Source organism: Sparus aurata, chromosome 10, assembly GCF_900880675.1.
Source record: "Sparus aurata chromosome 10, fSpaAur1.1, whole genome shotgun sequence".
Taxonomy (NCBI): Eukaryota; Metazoa; Chordata; class Actinopteri; order Spariformes; family Sparidae; genus Sparus; species Sparus aurata.
In genome coordinates this window covers 6,842,048-6,866,453 of record NC_044196.1, presented here as the reverse complement: position 1 = coordinate 6,866,453, position 24,406 = coordinate 6,842,048, and the positions used below count along the sequence as shown (strand labels likewise).

Genomic DNA, 24,406 nt, shown 5'->3' with positions numbered 1-24,406 from the left:
AAAACAATTATTATTAAAAACAATATTAAAACAGTAACAGGTGATGGACAGTAACAGGCTGAGCAGGAGTCCCTGCAGTGCTGCTGGGCTGGATGGTGTCAGTGGGACATCATCTGGGTCGGTACTCAGGGTGTTTGGGGGTCCAGTCTCCTCTGTCCACCACATCCTCCATCAACTGGGTCTGCAGTTCTGACTCCATCCACGGCTGCCATGTCATTAAGAATGTTTTAAGAAAGAGGCAAGAATTATAATTTCATACTCTAATTATAATATTAATAATAATAATAATAATAATAATAAATTACAACAAACAAAACTATCCACCAAACACTTTAAATAGGAATAATGCCTTTAAAATATCAGCAGTTTACATGTCAGCACTAACGTAATGTATCGGTATGTTAATGAGCCCAAACTGTTAGCTAATGATAATAATGATAATATTGATAACATTACTGTGGGTTCAATAACAGGTTTACCTCTCCACGGTCCTCTCAGCCGGAGATAAACCAGAGCCGCTTCTACTCTTCCTCCACAAGCAGGAGGATTAAAAAGGAAATCAGGAATTCCTGAAGCTCAAACAGATCTGACTGTCAAACTTTACTCTTCTTGTCACTTTCTTTCTTTTTTTTTTTTTTCAAAAACTTTATTGAAAGTTGCCAGCACATACAAATGCATATCGACGATACAATTATGTTGGTGTAATCATGAGAACACAGAAATAGAACAAATTGTTTACATTCAAAAGGTAAACAACGGGACATGAAAGGTGACGAAAAAGAGAAAGGGAGGAGAGAGAGAGAGAGAGAGAGAAATAATAGTAACAAAAAGAGTGCGAGAGTATGACAATCAGATTCTTCTTGTCACTTTCGAGGACCGGGGCTGCAGAAATAGTGACGTACGGATAGAGGCGGGAACATCTGGTGACGCAACTAGGAAATCCTGCAAAGGACGCTGCCTGCAGGTCTCTCTGAAGGACCCTTGCCTTTGCTGGCGGCGAAGGATGACGAAGGCAGGGTCCTTGAAGGATGCTGCCCTGAATTGAGACACAGCACTGTCTCGTCAGTAGTTTGGTTTTGTGGCGTCAGACCTCGAACAAACCACGAAAAGTTGTTGCAACTAAAGTCAGCGGACCGACACATTTATTTCAGCATCTGAAACAGACGCCTGGATCACAGTGGGACACTTGTTGTTCACTACAAGAAGACCGCAGCAGCCACAAACACCCGCTATAAAGCAGCTAACATTAGCTTAATCATTGTGACCCATATGAGAAGAAAGGGTCCTGGTGGACAGCTACAGAGGCAGTCACGGTGCATATCGTTAAAAAGCTGGAGGTTCATCCACATGCTGAAAATGTTCGACCCCAGGTTTGTGCTACGAAGTCAAAACGGGTGTTCTGTCCAAAAATGTGTTACAGACAGCAAGCATACACCTGATGTCCTGTACATCTACCAACATGTCGTGTTAACTATGCAATGCATTCAGATGTTTAATTTAGTTTACGTATCTTCAGGGATATGTGATATGTTTTGGAATAATAAAGTATTTGATAAAAGTTATGTTGACACTTTATCAATAACGATATGGAGGCTGATCTGTTTTTATAATAGCAAGCAGTCTGACATGTTACATTTATGTTCACGAAAGCATTTTATCAAAAAGGGACACATTCTTTTTAAAAGGATGCACTTTTATTAATGTTTTCAAGTGAGTTTGAATCTGCACTGTTTACAATGGCACAAACATTTGTTTAAAATCAGAGCATTAAAATAAACGCAGTGCTTTTAATAATTTTTTTGTAATTTGAAGTTGGTTCTGGAGAAGGAAAAAAAATATTCAAATCTTAAATTGAGTTTGGTGTGAAAAAAAAACAGAGATTAAATTTTTTGGCCACATCTATTTTGAATGTAACAATTCTTTATTTCATTACAAATGATCATATCAGGTTAACAGTTTGAGAGAAAGTTGACTCTGGAAATGTCCATTAATTTTAGAAAGATTTCCCCCTTTTGCCACATACTGTATATATAATATATATCTATAATATTTCATTAGGGATGTAAAGTATTTGCTTTAATGACATCTAAATTTTTTCCCATATCTTTCCCATTTGAATGTATTTTTTATGTATTATTGATTATTGATGATAAATGTTTCACTTTGCAAAAAACCCCTCAGCCCCTATTTATATCTACACACATACGTATTTCTACAGGACCCCAAACTAAACCTTCGAGAAGGCTACACACAGTATATTTCTACGTTATCATTAGTCATTTGTCTTAAGTTTTCACACCGCTTCTTTGCCGTTTTTCATTGATCTTTATATCCAGGATGTTTCAAATGACGCTCAGTGGGTCCCTGAACTTTCAGTTTGGTGCCTTCACTGTCCTGGTGGTCCTGATACACTCATGTAGAGGTAAATACGACAAATTCATGTTAACATGTACAGAAAATGTTTTGATATTGTTCATCCATCTATTTTGCTGCACATAAAACAATCAAACACTTGTTTCTTTTCAGGTCAGCATCATGTGAGCTGTCCATCTGAGGCAATAGTGGCAACAATTGGTGAGGACATCGTTCTGCCAGCTTACCTGGAACCTGCCATCAATGCTTTGAGAAAGACAATCGAGTGGACAAGACCCGACCTGAGCCCCAGATATGTTCATGTGCAGCGTCAGGGTGTTAAACTGACGGGTAACCATCCGTCTTATGATGGAAGAACATCGCTGTTCAGTGATGAACTGAAGCTCGGAAACATTTCACTGAAACTCTCCAGAGTGAGAATATCTGATGAGGGACCATACAGATGTTTCCTTCCAGAAATGAAGATAAGCTGTATTATTCAGCTTGTTGTAGGTGAGAGGATATATTTTGTGTTCAAAGTGAGTTTTAACTTTTATTTGTGAAGGAAATGGTAAAGCTAATAACTTAATCTCTGTATTGTTGGAAAATGAACAAGTTGTGAGCCCAAGATAGGCCTTGTAGTGGTTACAGCTCTCCCAGTTTTACGCAGGGACATAAATATACAGTACTGTGCAAACGTTTTAGGCAAATGTGATAAAAAATGCTGTAAACTAAGAATGCCTTCAAAAATGAAAGTGGTAATAGTTTATTTTCATCAATTAACAAAACTAGTGCAGTGCCCCTAGGAAATATGTATTCCTATAGAAAAGTGGGAGGTTGAGTAGCTTTTTCATGGATGGCCAAATGAGGCTGTGTTCGAAGGTGGGACGTCAGGGATATTTAGGTTTGTTGTGAAATCCGAGGGTATAATTGGCCATTTTTGACTATTTTAGATTTTGCCATTATATTTCCCCTTAAAAACTATTTACGTGGTGTCATTATTTTCAGCACAACCTCACATGTGTGACTGTAGGGTTATTTTTTCATTTTGACATACTGTATTACACAATGGACCTAAAATCACAAAAAAACATAAACTCCGAGTAGAAAAAGTTTGATTTTTTTACTGTGAAAACCAGAAATATGTTTAATAAACCATTTTTTATTACTTGTAATGCAAATATAAAGAACAAATATGTGCATACATTTTAAAAATTTACAAAGTTATATGTAACTATTTACATTTAAATGCAGGCAATGCTCAAGTCTGCCTGAGCTCCTTCCAGCTGAATGAAGAGCTGCACTGCCTGCCTCCTCATTGTTTTGCCTCATTAAACAAAAAATTGACTCCACTACACACTAAACACTAAATAACAAACTAACTATACACTCTAAATGTCACAAATCTCTCAACTCTCAATATCGCCGTCTCTATCACTGTTTCTACACCGACTGTCATTACCTGTCATTCATCCGCCTCCGTCCCTCCCACAACTTCCTGTCCCTCAACAACCAAACTTGCTGCTTGGACACTTTCCTCCACCAGACACAAAGCAAAAGTAACGGCAATGTTCGCGAAAAAGCATGGCGGACATTATTTACCCTATGTCCGGTTTTGTACGTGCCGTCCAGAGGTGGCCCGTGTGGGTGGGCTAGCAGCTAGCTACACACGAACATCCACAGATTCCGATTCCACTTTGTTGTCCGCACGTTTCCGGATCTCCTCAGACCCGAACAGACTCGGTCTGGACTCGTTTAGTCTCATTAATCCACAACAGTCAGTTTAGATGCACAGAACAGAACAGAACGGGACCAAACTGCCGGCAAAATCCCAGTCCAGCTCGTTCCTTGCTTTTATAGAGTGATGCAGTGAATGACCAGAAGAGAAATCTCAATATTTGCCTTCAAAACAGCATCACTTCTTCTGGGTACACTTGCACATGGTTTTTGAAAGAACTCTGCTGGTAGGTTGTTCCAGACATCTTGGAGAACTAACCACAGATCTTCTGTGGAGGTAGGCTTCTTCAGATCCTTCTGTCTCTTCATGTAATCTCAGACAGACTCGATGATGTTGAGATCAGGGCTCTGTGGGGGCCATACCATCACTTCCAGGACTTCTTGTTCTCCTTTAGTTTAAAGATAGTTCTCAATGACATTGGCTGTACGTTTGGGGTAGTTGTCCGCCTGCATATGCCTCCCTGATGGTTTTGCATGATGGATAAGCATCTGCCTATATTTCTCAGCATTGAGGACACCATTAATCCTGACCAAATATCCAACTCCATTTGTAGAAATGCAGCCCCAAAGTTGAAAGGAACTTCCACCATGCTTCACTGTTGCCTGCAGTCACTCATAATTGTACCGCTCTCCAGGCCTTTGGCAAACAAACTAACTTCTGCTACAGTCCAATATTTAAAATCACTCATCAGTCCGAAGCACCGGCTGCCATTTTTCTGCAGCTCAGTTCTGATATTTTCGTGCACAGCTGAGTAGCTTGGCCTTGTTTCCATGTCTGAGTTTTGGCTTTTTGTCTGTAATTCTTCCATGGAGACCACCTGCGGCCAGACTTCTCAGGACAGTAGATGGATGTACCTGGGCTGATAGCACTGCTGGTCATCTTCCGATTTGAAAGGGAAATATTCTTGATGTGTTTTTCATCTGTTGCACAAAGTTTCCTTGGTCTACCACTGCGTCAATGATCCTCAACACTGCCCATTTCTTTGTGCTTCTTCAAATAGCTTGAACAGCACATCTTGAAACCTCGGTCTGCTTTGAAGTCTTTGTCTGGGAGGGACCTTGCTGATTCATATAACTACCTTGTGTCTTGTTGCTTTGCTCAGTCTCGCCATGGTTTATGACCTGTGACATGAAACTTTCTTCCATAGCCTCACCTTGGTAGCAGATTTTGGCTGTTAAGCCTCCTACACCGATGTTTCTGTTTCAGTTAATGACTGTGTTTCAACCTACATGTGATGATCATTAGCAACTGTTTGGTATAACTGGTTGATCATACATCTGACTATAATCCTACAGAATCCCTGAGTTTGTGCAAGTGTACCTATAAGAATTGATGCTGGTTTGAAGGCAAAGGGTGCTAACACCAAATACTGATAAAATAAACAAGATTATCAAACAAACACAGCAAATATAATATAGAGACTTAACAGAAGGAGGGGTGAGCACAAGTTCATCTCAGCAGAACAATGTTGGTAGTCAACCAAAATGGTCTCGTCTTCAGGTGCTGCCTCCTCACCTGATGTCCAGATGACCGTGGTTCTACAGTGTGAGTCTACCGGCTGGTATCCAGAACCTGAGGTGTTCTGGCTGGACGGTGAGGGAAACCTCCTCTCTGCTGGACCTACAGAGACAGTCAGAGGTCCTGATGGTCTCTATAATGTCAGCAGCAGATTGACTGTGGAGAAGAGACACAGCAACAGCTTCACCTGTAGAGTCCAACAAAACCACATCAACCAGACCAGAGAGGCACAGATACATGTTCCAGGTAGTGAATAAAATGTTCATATAATCTCTGTCTTTGCTTCAGATAACTGTGATTGTACCTCACACACTTCTGTTCTGTGCTTTATCATTTCTTGCAGGCCTGTCTGGTTCTAGTCCACCTCATCCTCTCATCATTGGTTTGATTTGCATCTTCGTGTTTCTTCTTGCAGCTCCAGCAGCCGTTGTTGTTCTGTGGAAATGGAGACAAAACAAAACCAGTAAGTCGGTCAAATGCCAATTCACATAGAAGCCCAACTTTTACTAAGGTCACCTTGAGGATTACGTGAAGGTAGTCGCTTGTCATTTTCGGGAATGGGTTTGAAATTATCTTGTTTTGACATCAGTTAAGTTTAATTTAAATACCACAGTATCTCTTCTTCGTTACATCACTGCTCTGATTCTCTTTGGAAGTCCTGAGAGGCAAAATGAGAAAACAAAGAAAAAAGTGATTTTTTTTTTTTTTTGCTCTGGATCATTTGTTGTTGTAAAACTCATTTTGGCTTCAAGAGGGTGAAGTTAACCTCAGGAGTATTTTTACGGAGCTCAATTCTTTTGTTGGAGACACCCACCCTGCTCTGCCTCTGATTGGCTTACCCTGTATATCTTAAAGGAACAGTTTACCCAAAAATGTAATTCCAGTCATCCTCTCCTCCCTCCATGTTGATGTAAAGTCAGGTGAAGTCTCGTAGTCCACTAAACATTTCTGGAGCTTCACAGTAAAACAGAGTTGCAGCATTCTGCTAAAATGGCTCCATACAGCTGTTATTTACACCCTCAACATGTGCTCACGCTCGTCCACCCTCTTCAGATGGGCTGCCCACTGATGCTTTATGACTTAGAGCTACAGCGAAGAATTAATAAAAAAGTGTAATTAATGTCTTCAATGAATATTTTCAAGCTGTATGGAGCCATTTTATGTTTTCTTTTGGTTGTTTTTTCCATTATAAAACAAGTGTTCGGCTATTTCAGTCGTTTAGGAGAATGCTGCAACACTGACTGCTGTGAAGCTCTTTTTTTTTTTTTTACTATAAATCTTGTAAGTAGATAATGACTGAATTTTAACTTTTGGGTGAGTGGTTCCTTTGACCTAACCTGAACCATTCTCACTCTTCATGCCGAAACCTAACCAACCCAACCAATGAAGAGAACAAATCAGAGACTGAGACTTTTTCATAGATAACAGAAAAAGTTAATTGAAAAAAAATCTCTCTTCTTCAACCCCAGACATGTATAGAAATCTACTGAGAATGCGTTTGGAAATATTTCATGTGAACTCTGTTGATTGTTTGTGAACACAGGGAACAAGAAGCAGCGCGAGGATGAAGAAGGAGGAAACAGTCCAGAACTGAAGCTCCTGATGGGAGCAGTTAACAGTCTGGACGAGTTCAGAGAAGAACCAGGTCAAACTCAAACAGACGAGGAAACACTACAACGAGAAGCAAACAATGCTCAATGTGCTAAAAGTGAGCGAACAGAGACTGAACCAATAAATGAAGCAAGAGATGCTCCGAAGCCAACAGACAGTGATCAGAACAACAAAGAAGATGAGACTCAATCTGTAAGTGACAACACAAAGAAGCCGATGGAAGGACAGACTGAAGATAATCTGCAGACAGGGCATGAAGAAGAGCAACAGCTGGAGGGAGGGTGTACAATATCATAACCAAAGTACACTCTACATTAGTTTGCCTTAGGGCTAGGTATTGTTAAGAAACTCACGATTCGATTCGATTTCGATTTTGATTCTTTAGGTCGCAATTCTAATATCGATTAGATTCAATATTGACGCTGGGAGTTTACAGTTTACATCAGTTACCCACCTCCGCAGCTCCGACGGTGTTCCGCGGCGCATCACCCTTCGACCCTCAAGCGAGGTCGCAGGTGAGGAGCTTCCAGCTGCTGGAGGCGGGGACAGAAAGGTCTGGCGAGGGACAGCAGGTGGTCGGGGGCCGCTGCTCGCCGGAATCGATTCAGAGGATTTTATTAATCGATATCAAATTGGGAAAAAATGTATTGCAATGCACTGATGAATCGATATGTTTACCCACCCCTAGTTTGCATGGCATTCTTATTATTTTTTCAGAGTAACTAAAAACATAACCTAATGGGGAATATCAACAGGGAGACTTAAAGTCAGAAGTAAGAATGAGGTCAGAGTAACTGACCCCTAATAAGGGCATAGATCCTAAGTACCAGAAAGGACCCTCAGGAAAGATAATGGTGTGTTAGATAGCTGAGATTCAAAAATAAAAGGAGACACTGACCAGACACGAAGAAAACACCTGAGTCAGAAAGATCAATGTATAGACCAGGCCAGGAGAACTGGGATTGGATGAGGACCAGGTGGCCCTCACCTGTCTTTGTGTTTAAAGAGAGCTCCCTGTATTCCACTTTGGGTCACGCTCATCGTGACCTGTGAAAGGGTCAAGGTTAGGGTGAAAGATCATGTGTTTTGTCTGCCGGCAAATCAAACTCTAAGGTACTCAGCCCTGAAGACTGATTCATGGTCATTCTTGAACAACTGAAAACCTTTTTGAACTACCACGAACGAGGAGTCTGTTCACAACAACTTGCTGAAAGGACGATGAGGTCAGTGAACAGAGAGGAAGAAGATTATAAACTTTTTTTCTGATCTGAACTCGAAGAAGGAAGAACTTCAGGAACAACTGAAGCAGAGACAGATAACACTATGGAGCTCTTTTATGCTGTTTCTATAATGTCAAGTGTTTACAACTTTAATTTCAAACACTCTAGAGTTATTTCATGTTATATTCCATCCCAATGTATGTGTGTATGTGAATAAATGTACTTTTTAACTATACTAATACTCTGTACTCTCTCAGAGCTGCTGTACATTACATGATATGTGTTACCTGTTTACCTATCTGATTACTCTTTGTGGCCTGTTGAGCCTCTGTACTGTGCACTGTATCATGATGAAGACAGGAACAATAAAGGATACATAAAGGACGACTCATTAAGAATCTAACAATAAAACAGTGGCGGCTGTAGCTCAGTGCCCAGAGGAAAATTTTACTGCTCAAAGCTTTCTCCTTTATGGCTATGGAGCCGTAAAGGAGCTCAATGAGAGTTCTCATTTCAGTCTCGTTGTCGCCTTTTTTGGTCTCAAACATTTCTCATTTGTTTCTCCTAAAATTCCTTAGGAGCAATAGGTGAGACATGAGACTTTACCACTTAAACCTTGCTCCTTTCCAGCACTGAGGAGACATTCTGAAACTTCACTGAGAGCTTTATGAGATCTCCTTTGAAACTTACAGGGAGCCCAAGTTGAGATTTTCTGCACCTGTTTCTCAGGAGAAACAATTGAGAAACAGAGGAAATCAGCCGCAGCCTCACTTTGGTCTCACAGAGATATCATAGTTGTCTAGGAGAAATGAATGAGACACTACTGAGATCTCTTTTCCAATTTTCATTTCCTCTGGGTGGGTAGAGCTGGTTGACTAGTGATCGGAGGGTTGCTGGTTCGAATCCCGGCTCCCCGCAGCGCAACTTAGCTACATGTTGAGGTATCCTTGAGCAAGATACTGAACCCCAAAATTGCTCCTGATGTGAGGCTGGCACCTGTGTGGCACCCTCTGCCATCAGTTAGGGTCCTGCGGGTCTCGTCTCTGTGAGACGATAGTGATCACACAGAGACCCAACAGCTGAACATCAGACTTCAAATAACCTTCTTTTACTTTACAGCAGTGTTTTTATTTTCTGCTGCTTTATACAACATTTTGGAGGCAAATATTGGACTTTCACTCTACTACATTTATTCAATAACTTTGGTTACTAGTTAATTTGCAGATAACATGTTGAATGTGAGCCAAAGTAAGTAAAACAAATAATAAACACAGTTCATAAGAAACAAGTTGTGTCTGATAATCAGCCAAACTGCAGTACACAGTACATTTAATATCAGGGTCAGCACGTCTGAAGCTTCTATCAGACTCACATATTGAAGAGAAACTTCTCTTCAAAAATGACTCATGAATTGTTGATTTATCAGTGACTGAGAAGGAGTGGAAGCATTCTGACATTTTTAAATCAGGTGAAACCACATTAAACACAAGTTACCATCATAAATCATCATTGAAGAGGAGGAAGAAGAAGAAGAAGAAGAAGAAAGAAGAAGAAGAAGAATCTCTCAGGTGTTTCATAAATCATCACTGACAACATTGAAATGTGATATCAGAAGTCTCTCTCTCTGTGATCTCTGCTGAAGCTGCTCTTGTTTCCTCACATTGATCACCTGAACACAGTTAACATCCTGATCATGTGTTCTTAAAGCAACACTGATCCGTTTCTAGCAGCTGACCACAGATCAGAGCCCCTCCCCACCTCCCCTCCGTTCACACAGTGCAGTGAGTCCTGCAGGAGACAAACAGGTCTGGACACGTTTTCATGGTTACACACTGAGTACTGTATGTGTTCAGAGGCTGCAGGTAAGATCACTTTCATCTTCACCTTTTACATGGTGAATGTGATGTGGTATCATATCTGTACATGCGATATTGTGCCAGGGATGATGTGATGATGTGATGTGTCACGATCGAAAGTGAAAGTGAAAGTAAAGTGAGACTGAGTGTAAAGACGCAGTGAAGGACTCTGAGTGAGCTCTGTCTCTTATATATCTATCTAGATAGATAGATATATAAGAGACAGAGCTCAGACAGAGCTCACTCAGAGTCCTTATTATGTATCTATCTATCATAGATAGATAGATAGATAGATAGATAGATAGATAGTATCTATCTATATTTATTCCATCCATCCATCCGTCCATTATCGTCCGCTTATCCGGGGCCGGGTCGCGGGGGCAGCTGCCTGAGCAGGGACACCCAGACTTCCCTCTCCCCGGACACTGCCTCCAGCTCTTCCGGGAGGATTCCAAGGCGTTCCCAGGCCAGCTGAGTGACAGTCACACCAGCGTGTCCTGGGTCTTTCTCGGGGTCTCCTCCCGGCGGGACATGCCAGGAACACCTTCCGAGGCAGGCGTCCCGGGGGCATCCGAAACAGATGCCCGAGCCACCTCAGCTGGCTCCTCTCGATGTGGAGGAGCAGCGGCTCTACTCCGAGCTCCTCCCGGGTGACAGAGCTCTTCACCCTATCTCTAAGGGAGCGCCCTACCACCCTGCGGAGGAAACTCATTTCAGCCGCTTGTATCCGGGATCTTATTCTTTCGGTCATGACCCAAAGTTCATGGCCATCTGTATTTTATATATATATATATATATATATATGATTAACAACACTTTATTTCATTACAAATGATAACATTAGTTTAATATTTATGCATATGCATCTTTATATCATATATTTCTATATTGATATGTATGTATATGTAAATATGTGTGTATGCATATGTATAAATGCATATATATATGCATATATATGTCTGCATATATACAGTGGTGTATGTAGTCTTAAACCACAAGTAAAAACTATTACACAGAATTTTGCATTTGTTTTGAATTTAACGATACTTTATTTCATTACAAATGATCATATCAGCTTAACAGTTTGAAAGAAAAGTTGACTCATTGAAAATGTCAATGAATTTTAGAATGATGTCCCTCTTTTGCTCCATATATATATTATATATCTGTAATATTTCATTAGGGGTGTAAAGTATTTGCTTTAATGACATTTATATTTTCCCATTTAAATGTATTTTTTATGTATTATTGATGATTGTTTTAATGTATCACTTCGCAAAACCCCTAAGCCCCCATTTATGTCCACACACTTATTGATTTCTACAGGACTCCAAACCAAACCTTTGAGATGGCTACACACAGTATTTTACTTTGTTATCATTCGTCTAAAGTTTTCACACCACTTCTTTTCCATTTTTCTTTGATTTGTAAGTCCATGATGCTTCGAGTGACGCTCAGTCAGTTCCTGAACTTTCAGTTTGGTGCCTTCACTGTCCTGGTGGTCCTCGATCTGATACACTCATGTGGAGGTAAATATGACACATCGATGTTAAAATTTATAGAAAAGGTTTAGATGTTGTTCATCCATCCATTTTACTGCACATAAAACAATCAAACACTTGTTTCTTTTCAGGTCAGCATCATGTGAGCTGTCCATCTGAGGCAATAGTGGCAACAGTTGGTGAGGACATTGTTCTGCCAGCTTACCTGGAACCTGCCACCAATGCTTTGAGAAAGACAATCGAGTGGACGAGACCCGACCTGAGCCCCAGATATGTTCATGTGCAGCGTCAGGGTGTTAAACTGACGGGTAACCATCCGTCTTATGAGGGAAGAACATCGCTGTTCAGTGAAGAACTGAAGCTCGGAAACATTTCACTGAAACTCTCCAGAGTGACAATATCTGATGAGGGACCATACAGATGCTTCCTTCCAGAAATGAGGATAAGCTGTATTGTTCAGCTTGTTGTAGGTGAGAGGATATATTTAGTGTCAAAGGGAATTTTAACTTTTATTTGTAAAGGAAATGGTAAAGCTAATAATTTAATCTCTATTATTGGAAAATGAACAAGTTGTGACACCAAGATAGGCCTTGTAGTGGTTGCAGCTCTCCCAGTTTTATGCAAGGATGTAAATATAGTACATTAAGTCTATTTCAGCTCCAAAAGATTGAGCAGGTATTTGAGCTTTCATGTTGAAGATTGTTCCCACAGTCGGTAAGAACCAATATCAGTGAAACCACTGTTAATAACCTGGCAGTAGGACATCAATCTCACCCAGGCCAGTAGATTCTCTCTGTAGAATAAGCCAAATAAAATTTAGTTCTTGTGATATGAGGTCAAATATTTCAGTCACAATAACTCAAATGGACAACCAAAATATACCAAACAAGTAAACCAAATCATCAAACAAATGCAGCAAATATAACAGAGACTTAACTGAAGGAGGGGTGAGCACAAGTTCACCCCAACAGAACAATGTTGGTAGTCAACCAAAATGAATGGTCTCGTCTTCAGGTGCTGCCTCCTCACCTGTTGTCCAGATGACCATGGATCTACAGTGTGAGTCTACAGGCTGGTATCCAGAACCTGAGGTGTTCTGGCTGGACGGTGAGGGAAACCTCCTCTCTGCTGGACCTACAGAGACAGTCAGAGGTCCTGATGACCTCTATACTGTCAGCAGCAGAGTGACTGTGGAGAAGAGACACAGCAACAGCTTCACCTGTAGAGTCCAACAGAACAGCACCAACCAGACCAGAGAGACAAAGATACATGTTCCAGGTAGTGGATAAAATGTTCATAGAATCACTGTCTTTGCTTCAGATGACTGTGATTATATCTCTTCTGTGTTTTATAATGTCTTCACAGGCCTGTCTGGTTCTAGTCCATCTCTTCTTGTCATCGTTGGTTTGACTCTTGGCAACGTGTTTGTTGTTGCAGCTGTCGTCGGTTGGTGGACATGTAGAAAGAATCGTAAGTTGGTCAAACACCAAGGTTTTACACACACACACAAGTCCGACTTTTAATAAGATCACCTTGAGGATTACGTGACTCCAGATAATCGCTTGTCATTTTTGGAAAATGTATGGAAATGACTTGTTATGACATCAATTAAGTTTAATTGAATTTAAATGCGGCAGTATCTCTTCTTCTTTACATCACTGCTCTGATTCTCTCTGAAAGACCTGAGAGGCAAAATGAGAAATCAAAGAAAAAAGTAAATGTTTTGTCAGGCTTGTTTGTTGTTGTAAAACTCATTTTGGCTTCAAGAGGGTGAATTTAACCTCAGGAGTGTTTTTATGGAGCTCAGTGCTTTTGTTAGAGACACCCACCCTACTCTGCCTCTGATTGGCTTACCCTGAATGGAACAGTTCACCCAAAAATGTAAATCCAGTCATCCTCTCCTCCCTCCATGTTGATGTAAAGTCAGGTGAAGTCTCGGAGTCCACAAAACATTTCTGGAGCTTCACAGTAAAACAGAGTTGCAGCATTCTGCTAAAATGGCTCCATACAGCTGTTATTTACACCCTCAACATGTGCTCACACTCATCCACCCTCTTCAGATGGGCTGCCCACTGATGCTTTAAGACTCGCAGCTACAGTGGAGACTTAAAAATAAAAATGTAAATAATGTCTTCAATTAATTTTGCAAGCTGTATGGAATGAGGCCATTTCATGTTTCCTTTTGGTTGTTCTTTTCCGTTTTGAAACAAGTCACCAGCTACTTCAGTCATTTAGGAAAATGCTGCAACACTATTTTGCTGTGGAGCTCATATTTTTTTTACTATAAATCTTGTGAGTAGATAATGACTGAATTTTTTTTGGGTGAGTGGTTCCTTTGACCTAACCTGAACCATTCTCACAATTCATGCCGAAACCCAACCAACCAAACCAATGAAGAGAACAAATCAAAGACTGAGACTTTTTTCATAGATGACAGAAAAAGTCAATTGAAAAAACTTCTCTCTTCTTCAGCCCCAGACATATATAGAAATCATCTGAGAATGTGTTTGGACATATGTCATGTGAACTCTGTTGATTGTTTGTGAACACAGGGAACAACTCTAAAGGTGCTGAAAATGAAAATGAAGGAACAGGACGTCAGTCTACTGTCACAGACGGACAAACAGAACAAGAGAACAACAAAGAAGATGAGACTCAATCCGTAAGTGACAACACAGGTAAGCTGATGGAAGGACAGACTGAAGATAATCTGCAGACAGAAGAAGAAGAGCAACAGAGGGAGGGAGGGTGTACAATATTAAAACCAAAGTACACTCTACATTAGTTTGCATGGCATTCTTATTATTTTCTCAGAGTAACTGAAAACATAACCAAATGGGGTGTGTCTGCCTGACCAACATCAAAAAATGGTTAAACGACAACTCTGAAGCTTAATTCTGATAAAACAGAAACACTGATTATTGCGCCAGATGACAAAAAATGGTGATGTTTTAAGCTCATCTGTTCAGTCAAGCCTCAGAAACTTGGGAGTCATTTTTGATTCTGCAATGTTGCTAGAGCAGCACTCCAGACAATTACTCAGAAACCGCTTTTTCCACCTGAAGAACATTGCAAAATTGAGTGATGTTGTGTCAAAAGCTGAACTTGAAATGGTTATTCATGCTTTTATCTCTTCTCATCTAGACTACTGTAACAGCCTTTTTACCTGCATAAACAGAAAGAGCTTAACCGTCTCCAGACTGTACAGAATGCAGCTGCACGGCTTTTAACTCACACTCAGAAAAGAGAACAAATCACCCCTGTTTTAGCTTTCCTGCATTGGTTACCAGTCCATTTTAGAATCAATTTTTAAATTTTGGTGCTTACTTTTAGAACCCTTCATGGTCAAGCACCCCCTTAAATCTCTGACCTGATTAAACTTCATGTACCTGCCTGTACTATGAGGTCATCAGGTCAGAGATTGTTGGTGGTCCCTTACACCCACTTTAAGACGTGTGGTGACCGGTCCTTTCAGGTAGTGGCACCCAAACTTTGGAATGCCCTGCCTATCCCTCTAACATGCTCCGAGTCTGTGGACTCTTTTAGGAAACAGCTAAAAAACCTTCTTATTTAAGCAGGCTTTTAGTTAATATCTTAAATTGTTTTATTCATTGTATTTTTATGTTTTTACTGTTGTATTTTATGTTATTGTGAAGCACTTTGTGATTTTTATCTGTGAAAAGTGCTTTATAAATAAAATGTACTTACTTACTTACTTATATCAACAGGGAGACTTATAGTCAGAAGTAAGAATGAGGTCAGAGTTACTGATCCCTAATAAGGGCATAGATCCTAAGTACCAGAGAGAACCCTCAGGAAAGATAATGGTGTGTTAGATAGCTGAGATTCAAAAAATAAAAGGAGACACTGACCAGACACGAAGAAAGCACCTGAGTCAGAAAGATCAATGTATTTTATTTTATTTTAATATTTATTTAACAGGGACGATACATACAGCATTGCCACAGAGAATGGGAAAATGTGATGCACATAAGACGTCTAGCTTCAGCTAATTTGCAGTCTTTGTCCCTGGTCAGGCTTTAGAATAGAATAAAATAATCTTTATACAATAAGTGAAATGATACAAAGGCAGTGGATAATACAGTGAATAGGTACAAATAAACACAGAGAACAGGCCAGGAGAACTGGGATTGGATGAGGACCAGGTGGCCCACACTTGTCTTTGTGTTTAAAGAAAGCTCCCTGGATCCCACTTTGGGTCATGCTCATCGATCTTCTCTGTGAAAGATCACACGTTTTGTCTGCCGGCAAATCAAACTGAAAACCTTTTTAAACTACCAACGAACGAAGAGTCGGTACACGACAACTGAATGAGAGGACAATGAGGTCAGTGAACAGAGAGGAAGAAGATTATAAACTTCTTTCTGATCTGAACACAAAGAAGGAGGAAATTCAGGAACAACTGAAGCAGAGACAGATAACACTATTGAGCTCTTTTATGCTCTTTCTATAATGTCATGTGTCGTCAACTGTACTCTCAAACTCTCTCAAGTGATTTCAATTATATCACATCCCAAATGTATGTGTGTATGTGAATGAATATACTTTATAACTATACTACTACTTTATACTCTCTCAGAGCTGCTGTACATTACATGATGTGATTTACCTGTTTACCTATATGATTCTCATTTTCATGTGGCATGTTGCTCCATATTTCATATCCAATGGTCCTATTAACATTTTAATACATGTTATTAAAATGCTTCTGCTGTTACTCTTTGTGTTCTGTTAAGCCTCTGTACTGTGCACTGTATCATGATGAAGACATTAACAATAAAACTTGAAGGACATCTTAAAGGACGACTCATTAAGAATCAAACAATAAAACAGTGTTTTCTGTTGTGTGTGTGAGTGGAGAGTGATCACACAGAGACCCAACAGCTCAACACCTGTCATCACACTGCAAATAACATGTAGACCTTCTTGGACTTTACAGCAGTGTTTCCATTTTCTGCTGCTTTATGCAACATTTTGGAGGCAAATATTGTACTTTTACTCTACTACATTTATTCAATAACTTTGGTTACTAGTTAAGTTGCAGATTACATGTTGAATGAGAGCCAAAGTTAGAAAAACAAATAATAAACAGAGATCATAAGAAACAAGTTGTGTCTGATAATCAGCCAAACTGCAGTACACACATGTAAATGTAGGTGTTGTCCACTTTATATTGAAGTACATTTAACATCAGGGTCAGCACGTCTGAAGCTTCTATCAAACTCACATATTGAAGAGGGAGGCATGAGGAGGTTTATTAATATTAATATCATAAATCTAGCACCGGTTCACCCCAAACGCACACTACGTACGTTGCGTATGGCCCCGCAAACTAACAGAGGCCCGTGGAAAAAAAAACCAAAACGTGTCCCAGATTCCCAGCGCATCAGCCTAGCAAGATGAAACGGAGTTATCCCTCTGGGAATGAAAAAAAGGGGGAAGAAACAGCATGACAATGAACTGCGGGAACAGCAGTCAGGTGACTCTCCTCTCCAGGTGGGAGAGTGGGAGGGACTAGTGTTTGACCTACATTAACAGGGCGGTGAGCCCTGGTGAACCCCGGTCTCTGTGTGCGTCCGGCTGGCTTCTATAATTTTAGTTGTAGTGTAGTTACAACTGCACTTATACAAAATGGAAAATAATGGATAAATATTGACTAAGACTGAATTTTTTTTGCTTGGATCGCCCGCAGGCAAATATTATTTCACGAGTTTTTTTCACAAGTTTTATTTATTCGATAAGATATCTGCATATCTTAGCAAAACTCGTGAAATATTGTGACAATGGTGCTAAATAAATATTAATTCTATAATAAATAATAATAGAATATAAATAATCACCTACATTTGAAGTATATGAAAGTAAAATAAGTGCAGCCAATCTGATGGAGCTGAATTAATAGTAGCCTTATCTATATTTTACAGGTGCTATGCTTAAATTTCTCACCACAAGCAGCACAGACTCCAGCCAGTCAGCCAACATTTAAGACTGTGTGATTGTTTGTTTACACATTTAGCTTGATGTGATTTGTTCTGATTTGTTCTGAATTTATTCTGAGTTCAGTTAGGAGGATCCCTTAACAGAATTTTGCCTAGGGCCCCATGGAGGTCTGAACCAGCTCTGCATAAACCTGATTAGTGGAAACCCACATCCCACTGCTGCATGTTGACAAAATAGACACCTGGTGACTGGACGTGACGTCACCCCTCCCCCTCCTCTCTGCTCCTCCAGGTCTGTTAGAGTTTTTCCCTGTGACTGTGGAGATTGTCGGGAAATAAAAACAGGTATGCGATTTATTCATTAATCAATGTGTTTCAGGTGCTTGTCTGTCACATACAGGTTAATTTAATTATATACTTTAAAAATAAAAGACCAAATCACAGACTGAAGAACCTGCAAGTTATTTATAAATATTTTTATATCAGTGAACGTCGAGTTTAACTGTCTGTTCATACAAATCACAGAGTTAAAGTCGTGACATCAGGACTGAGAAATATCGTTTTTATTTAGTTATTAAGTCGGTTTCAGCAGATCTAAAACATGTTTTATTTACATTATCAGCTCCGTGTGTCACCATAGCAAGTGAAAGTAAAGTGAGACTGAGTGTAAAGACGCAGTGAAGGACTCTAAGTGACCTCTGTCTCTTATTTAAGTGTGTTTAATAAAATAACTGTGTTAAAAGGGTTTTACAATAGTACAAAGTCAAGTTTGGATTCACACACCAGCTTCGTTCCAGTTGAATTCACCTACAGAGTGAACAACCAGCATGTTCCTTCTTGTCCTATCTTAACAAAACACGTCAGAGTCATTTTACTGGTAGATAACAAAAGTATTACACACAGCGAGGAACTCGGATGGAGACTGGTGTGGACTGGAATGTCACACACAGGATCATTAAATGGTTTGACCTGTTAGGGGGGAGACTGGGTCATCTTTACCCCAACCAACTTCTTCCCCCACTTCCTGTCTTCTGAGGGTGCTGTAGGTCAGCTGTCACACACTGAGGAGGGTTATGGATATTAATATTATACATCTGATGATTGTATACCCACACACCACTGTTCACTCAGATGTCTGTTTTGAAGTCATATATATATATTCCTTTATGAGGATCATATATTCACTTTGTGTAATAACTTGTGTATATACAGATATTCAAACATAAAATATATAAACGTATATATGTATATATAGTCAGAGGGCACTCATAAAAACTCTTTTATTTTGCATTTGTTTTGTATGTAACAATACTTTATTTCATTGCAAATGATCATAACAGCTTAACAGTTTGAGTGAAAAGTTGACTCTTTAAAAAAATGTCCACGAATTTCAGAATAACTTCCCCCTTTTGCAACATATTTCAATTCATATTATATATCTGTAATATTTCATAAGGGATGTAAAGTATTTGGAAATTCATATTTTACCATTTAAATGTATTTCTTATGTAATATTGATTATTGTTATAATGTATCACTTTGCAAAAAACTGTCAGCACCCTTTTATGTCTGTCCAAACTAAACCTTTGAGAAGGCTACACACAGTATATTTCCATGTTATCATTTGTCTTAAGTCTTCACACCGCTTCTTTTCCATTTTTCTTTGATTTAAATGCCAGGATGCTTCGAGTGACTCTCAGCTGGTCCTTGAACTTTCAGTTTGGTGCCTTCACTGTCCTGGTGGTCCTGATACACTCATGTAGAGGTAAATATGACACATTGACGTGAATGAAGTGACAACAGTTTCCCAAAACCCCCTGTGTCATCTTCCTTATCTCATTCAGTGAGAGGTTTTTTTGACATGTCCTAATTATAATGTGAGTTTGTACACATGAAGGTTCTTCACAAACAACGAGTTGAAGGTTGGGTTTTCTTCTAAGCCTGGTGCAGTCTTGACCTGAAAGTACACATGTCTCAAACACATGTTATAATCTCTGGGATGCTCAAACTGGGAAAGTTTAACCTGGATAGCTGCAATCATTGCCGTGCATTCATCACCAGAAGAAGATAATTCTTCTTTCAATGCATGACAAAGCTCTCTGCAGTCATTTCTGACACTGAGAGGTTGTGATTGTATTAACTTGTGTACAGCTATAGGGAAAGATGTTCTGAGAGTAAGCCTTAACAACTCACAACTCAAAAACAAAATTCCAAGTCTGCTGAGTGCAGGTCATCTAAATAACACATGGCTTTCTTATTAGCCATCTTAACTTCATGTAGGAGACTAGAATTGTGTGCATTAATCAGTTCCACATCCTGTTCTAGGGTTGTTTTGCTCTGAACAGAAAAATTAGTTTGCCTCTGGAAGTTCAGAAGCAAACACCTCAACAACTGGCCTGTGGATGTTGTCTGTGCATGACACATCTTGAAGTAGCGACTCTATCTCTTCATCGCACTGAGATTTAACCTGCAAATGACTTTAAACATGTACCAACTGGAATGCAGGACAGTAAGAGTCAGAGGATTGTCTCTTAAAGTTGACTCGGGCTGAAACACATGGTGGTAACAGTAAGAAACCTCTGTTCACAGGGCTGGTAGCACACTGTGGCTTTGTCTCATTATCACTTCGCATGTTGTGACATAAGGAACGCTTAAATTGTAATTCCAATGTTGAATGCTGTTCTTGCTGATGAAAGACAGGAGGTGGAGGAACCTGGTGGCTCCTTTCCTTTGCAGGATAGCGGCTCAGTGCTAACTTACTTTGTGTTACTCAGATTGTGGAGTTAGCTGACAAGCTTTGTGTCACAGCTGCTGGTGCTAACTGATCTGCGATAGTAACAAGACCTTGTGTAGTCGTAGTGAGGAGAAGTTATTTGGGCCTGCTGGAAATATAGCTGGCAGCTCTCTGCAGCTGTTTGGCCCAAAAGAATCCAGGAAAAGAGAACTTCAGAGAGGTGGGGAAGAAAAAGAACAAAGAGGAGGAGCTGGAGTTTTGACTATCTGGACAGAGGGGGGTCTGTCATCCTGACCAATCGTAGCTCAAAGCTGAACTTGCACCTAGGTGTGAAGACTGGGGAGTTCTGGGAAACTGAGCTCACTTCAGCGTCCAGTTTGAAAGCCACAATAAACATCTGTGGGTCCCAATGACATATACTGTAAATGCTTAGATGTTGTCACACATCCATTTTTCTGCACTTTGAATAATCAATAAATTGTTTCTTTTCAGGTCAGCATCATATGATTGGTCCGTCTCAGCCAATAGTGGCAACAGTTGGTGAGGACATCGTTCTGCCAGCTTACCTGGAACCTGCCACTAATGCTTTGACAGTGACTGTAGAGTGGACGAGACCCGACCTGAGCCCCAGATTTGTTCATGTGCTGCGTGACGGTGTTAAATTGACGGGTAACCATCCGTCTTATGATGGAAGAACATCGCTGTTCAGTGATGAACTGAAGCTCGGAAACATTTCACTGAAACTCTCCAGAGTGAGAATATCTGATGAGGGACCATACAGATGCTTCCTTCCAGCACTGGACAAAGAACATGTTGTTCAGCTTGTTGTAGGTAAGAGGAGATTTATTTCTCTTATATTGATATTTCAACATTGAAACAGCTACAGTATGATAGACCTGATGGTTGATGGTGGCTAACATGAGCCGCTGATACGTTCACCTGGCTTCAAGCTGTGTGCTGGTGGCCAAACACACAGCCGTTCAGCAAATCAGCGTCATTTGAGGAATCATGGAAGCTTTGGACTTGTTTTAATGTGCCTCTGTCACGTCACATGACCACGAGAGGTCATCCCAGAATGATAAACATGACTGTCGGTTGTTCTTGTCTCTTCTTCAGGTGCTGCCTCCTCACCTGTTGTCCAGAAGACCAAAAACAGCAGCAGAGTGGTTCTGCAGTGTGAGTCTACAGGCTGGTATCCAGAACCTGAGGTGTTCTGGCTGGACGGTGAGGGAAACCTCCTCTCTGCTGGACCTACAGAGACAGTCAGAGGTCCTGATGACCTCTATACTGTCAGCAGCAGAGTGACTGTGGAGAAGAGACACAGCAACAGCTTCACCTGTAGAGTCCAACAGAACAGCACCAACCAGACCAGAGAGACACTCATACATGTTCCAGGTAGGACATCAAATGTTCATGAACTGTCGCTGCTTCAGATAACTGTGATTATACCTCACACATTTCTGTTCTGTTTCATTACAGATGATTTCTTCGCGGGCCCGTCTGGTTCTAGTTCATCTCTTCCTGTCATCGTTGGTTTGATTCTCTGCATCATGTTTGTTCTCGTAGCAGCTGCTGCTGTTGTTGTGTGGAAATGGAGACAAAACAAAATCAGTAAGTCTGCAACTATTTTAAATATCAAACTGTCTCTTTTAGCTGGTTTGCATAAATAGATTTTGGTAGTTTCTTTTGCTCACATCACTCGAACAATGTCATGAATTGATCCATAGCATATTTATTAGAATGTAGTCGTTCACCACTATTGTGCTTGTCAGTATGATATCATCTTCTTTGGGCTCTAATTGCAGCGAACTGAGTGTAGCTAGAAATACTGAACTTGGGAAATGATGAGCAATGCTCGACAAGAAACATGAGCCCAGTCAGCAACATGGTGGCCTGTACAAGAAAAAAAACATGCCTGTCACGTCAGTGCAGCTGACTTGAAATTGGACTCACAAGTCCAGCTCAGTATGCTCCACAAAAACCCTCTTTGACCGTAGGGGAATCTTTTAATGCAATACCATGAGTTGCCATTGGGCAAGATTGGAAGCAATATTTAGCAGCAAATGATTTATGTATAAAATCATGGCTGCCATCAACCGGAAAACTTGATGAAGGGCCAGAAAATGGTCATAACTCATTATGACTTGTTCAGTCATCACAAGAGGGCACCAAACATATCAAACACATGTGACTGAAGCCAGTCAATAGAATGATCTGTGAACACATTAACCAAAAAAAGAATATGTCATGTGAACTCTGTTGATTGTTTGTGATCACAGGGAACAAGAAGCAGCGCGAGGATGAAGAAGGAGGAAACAGTCCAGAACTGAAGCTCCTGATGGGAGGAGACACAGACGGAAAACACCAAACAGAAGAGACAGAAACAGTGAACAATGTGGACGAGTTCAGAGGAGAACCAGGTCAAACTGAAACAGACGAGGAAACACTACAACAAGAAGCAAACAATGCTCAATGTGCTGATAGTGAAGGAACAGAGCTTCAGTTTACACAAGAGGCAGGAGGACAAACAACAAGAGAGACAGAAACAGGTTTGGACCAGAGTCAAGAAGAGACAGAGACTGAAGCAGTTACTGAGACAGATTCTCTACATCCAGTCAGCACTAATCTGAACAACAAACCCACTGAAACTGTGACCATGGTGGAAGAAAGACACAAAGACAATAATCAGCAGACAGCTGAGAAGAAAGGAGCCCAGAGTTTAAAGGAGAAAGACAAACATGGAGAGCAGCAGACAGCAGAGAGAGAGACACTGAGGGACAGAGAGAAGGACGACCTGAAGAAGAAACTAAAGACAAAAGAAAGAGAAGTGGAAAAATTTGAGGAGCAAATTACTAGATATGAGGGACAGATAAAGGATAAAGAGAAGCAGATAGATGAAGTCAAGCGGCAGCTAGAAGCGGTGAAGAGACAGACAGAGGAGACTGAGAGGAAGATGAGGTCAGTGAAGAAGGAGGAGGACAAATATTATAAACTTCTTTCAGTTCTGAACAGGAGGGAGGAAGAACTTCAGGAACAGCTGGAGAAGTTAGAGGACAGACTGACAATAAACAGCAGACGGAAGAAGAGAAAAGAAAAAAATGTGCAGCTGATGAAACAGGAGCTCAGAGTTTGACTGAGGAAGACAAACATGTAGAGCAGCAGACAGCAGAAAGAGAGACACTGAGGGACAGAGAGAAGGAACACCTGAAGAAGAAACTAAAGACAAAAGAAAGAGAAGTGAAACAATTTTATAAATATGTTTCTAGATATGAGGGGCAGATGAAGGATAAAGAGAAGGAGATAAATGAAGTCAAACAGCAGCTGGAAGAGGTGAAGAGACAGACAGAGGACACTAAGAGAAGGATGTGGTCAGAGAAGAAGGAGGAATATTTTAAACTTCTTTCAGTTCTGAACAGGAAGAAGGAAGAACTTCAGGAACAGCTGGAGAAGTTAGAGACACAACTGGAGGGAATAAAGAAGAGTGTGATTATGTCAAGAGAAAAGAAATTAAAGGCAACAAATGAAAAGGAGGAAATTATTATGAAATTAAAGGAGCTGGAGATGCAGAAGAATCAGAGTAAAGATGGATGTGAAGTGCAGTAGAGATTTAGTTGTGGACATTTGTCAGTGTGTCAGTGTGATCCTGGTCTGACTCTGACTGAACTCTGGACTGCATGTGTTGTGTTTGAGTTGTGTTGCTGTTAAACAGTCCTGTCTGTTGTGTCAGTGCTGCTGCTCTCATGGTACCGTTTGGTTTTTAGTTTTCTGAAAAAGTCAGAACTCTAATCCTCGTCTGTAGTTTAATATCCATCTTGGTAAAGACACAAACATCACAGCTGACTTCCACTTTTTACTGTTAACATTTGATATTGAGCCGTTTTATGCTGTTTCTATAATGTCATGTGTCGTCAACTG

At 40.4% G+C, this 24,406-nt stretch overlaps 1 protein-coding gene across 1 annotated transcript; it reads left to right on the top strand.

Annotated features, from left to right (window-relative positions):
- Positions 1-901: 901 nt before the first annotated feature.
- LOC115589788 (butyrophilin subfamily 2 member A2-like) lies at positions 902-24,116 on the top strand. Its single transcript, XM_030430944.1, has 7 exons — positions 902-1,370; positions 2,337-2,422; positions 20,984-21,322; positions 21,608-21,886; positions 21,971-22,102; positions 22,771-23,347; positions 23,758-24,116. Exons 1-7 carry the CDS (start codon positions 1,270-1,272, stop codon positions 24,092-24,094), a joined length of 1,851 nt encoding a protein of 616 aa, XP_030286804.1. The 5' UTR covers positions 902-1,269; the 3' UTR covers positions 24,095-24,116.
- Positions 24,117-24,406: the final 290 nt, after the last annotated feature.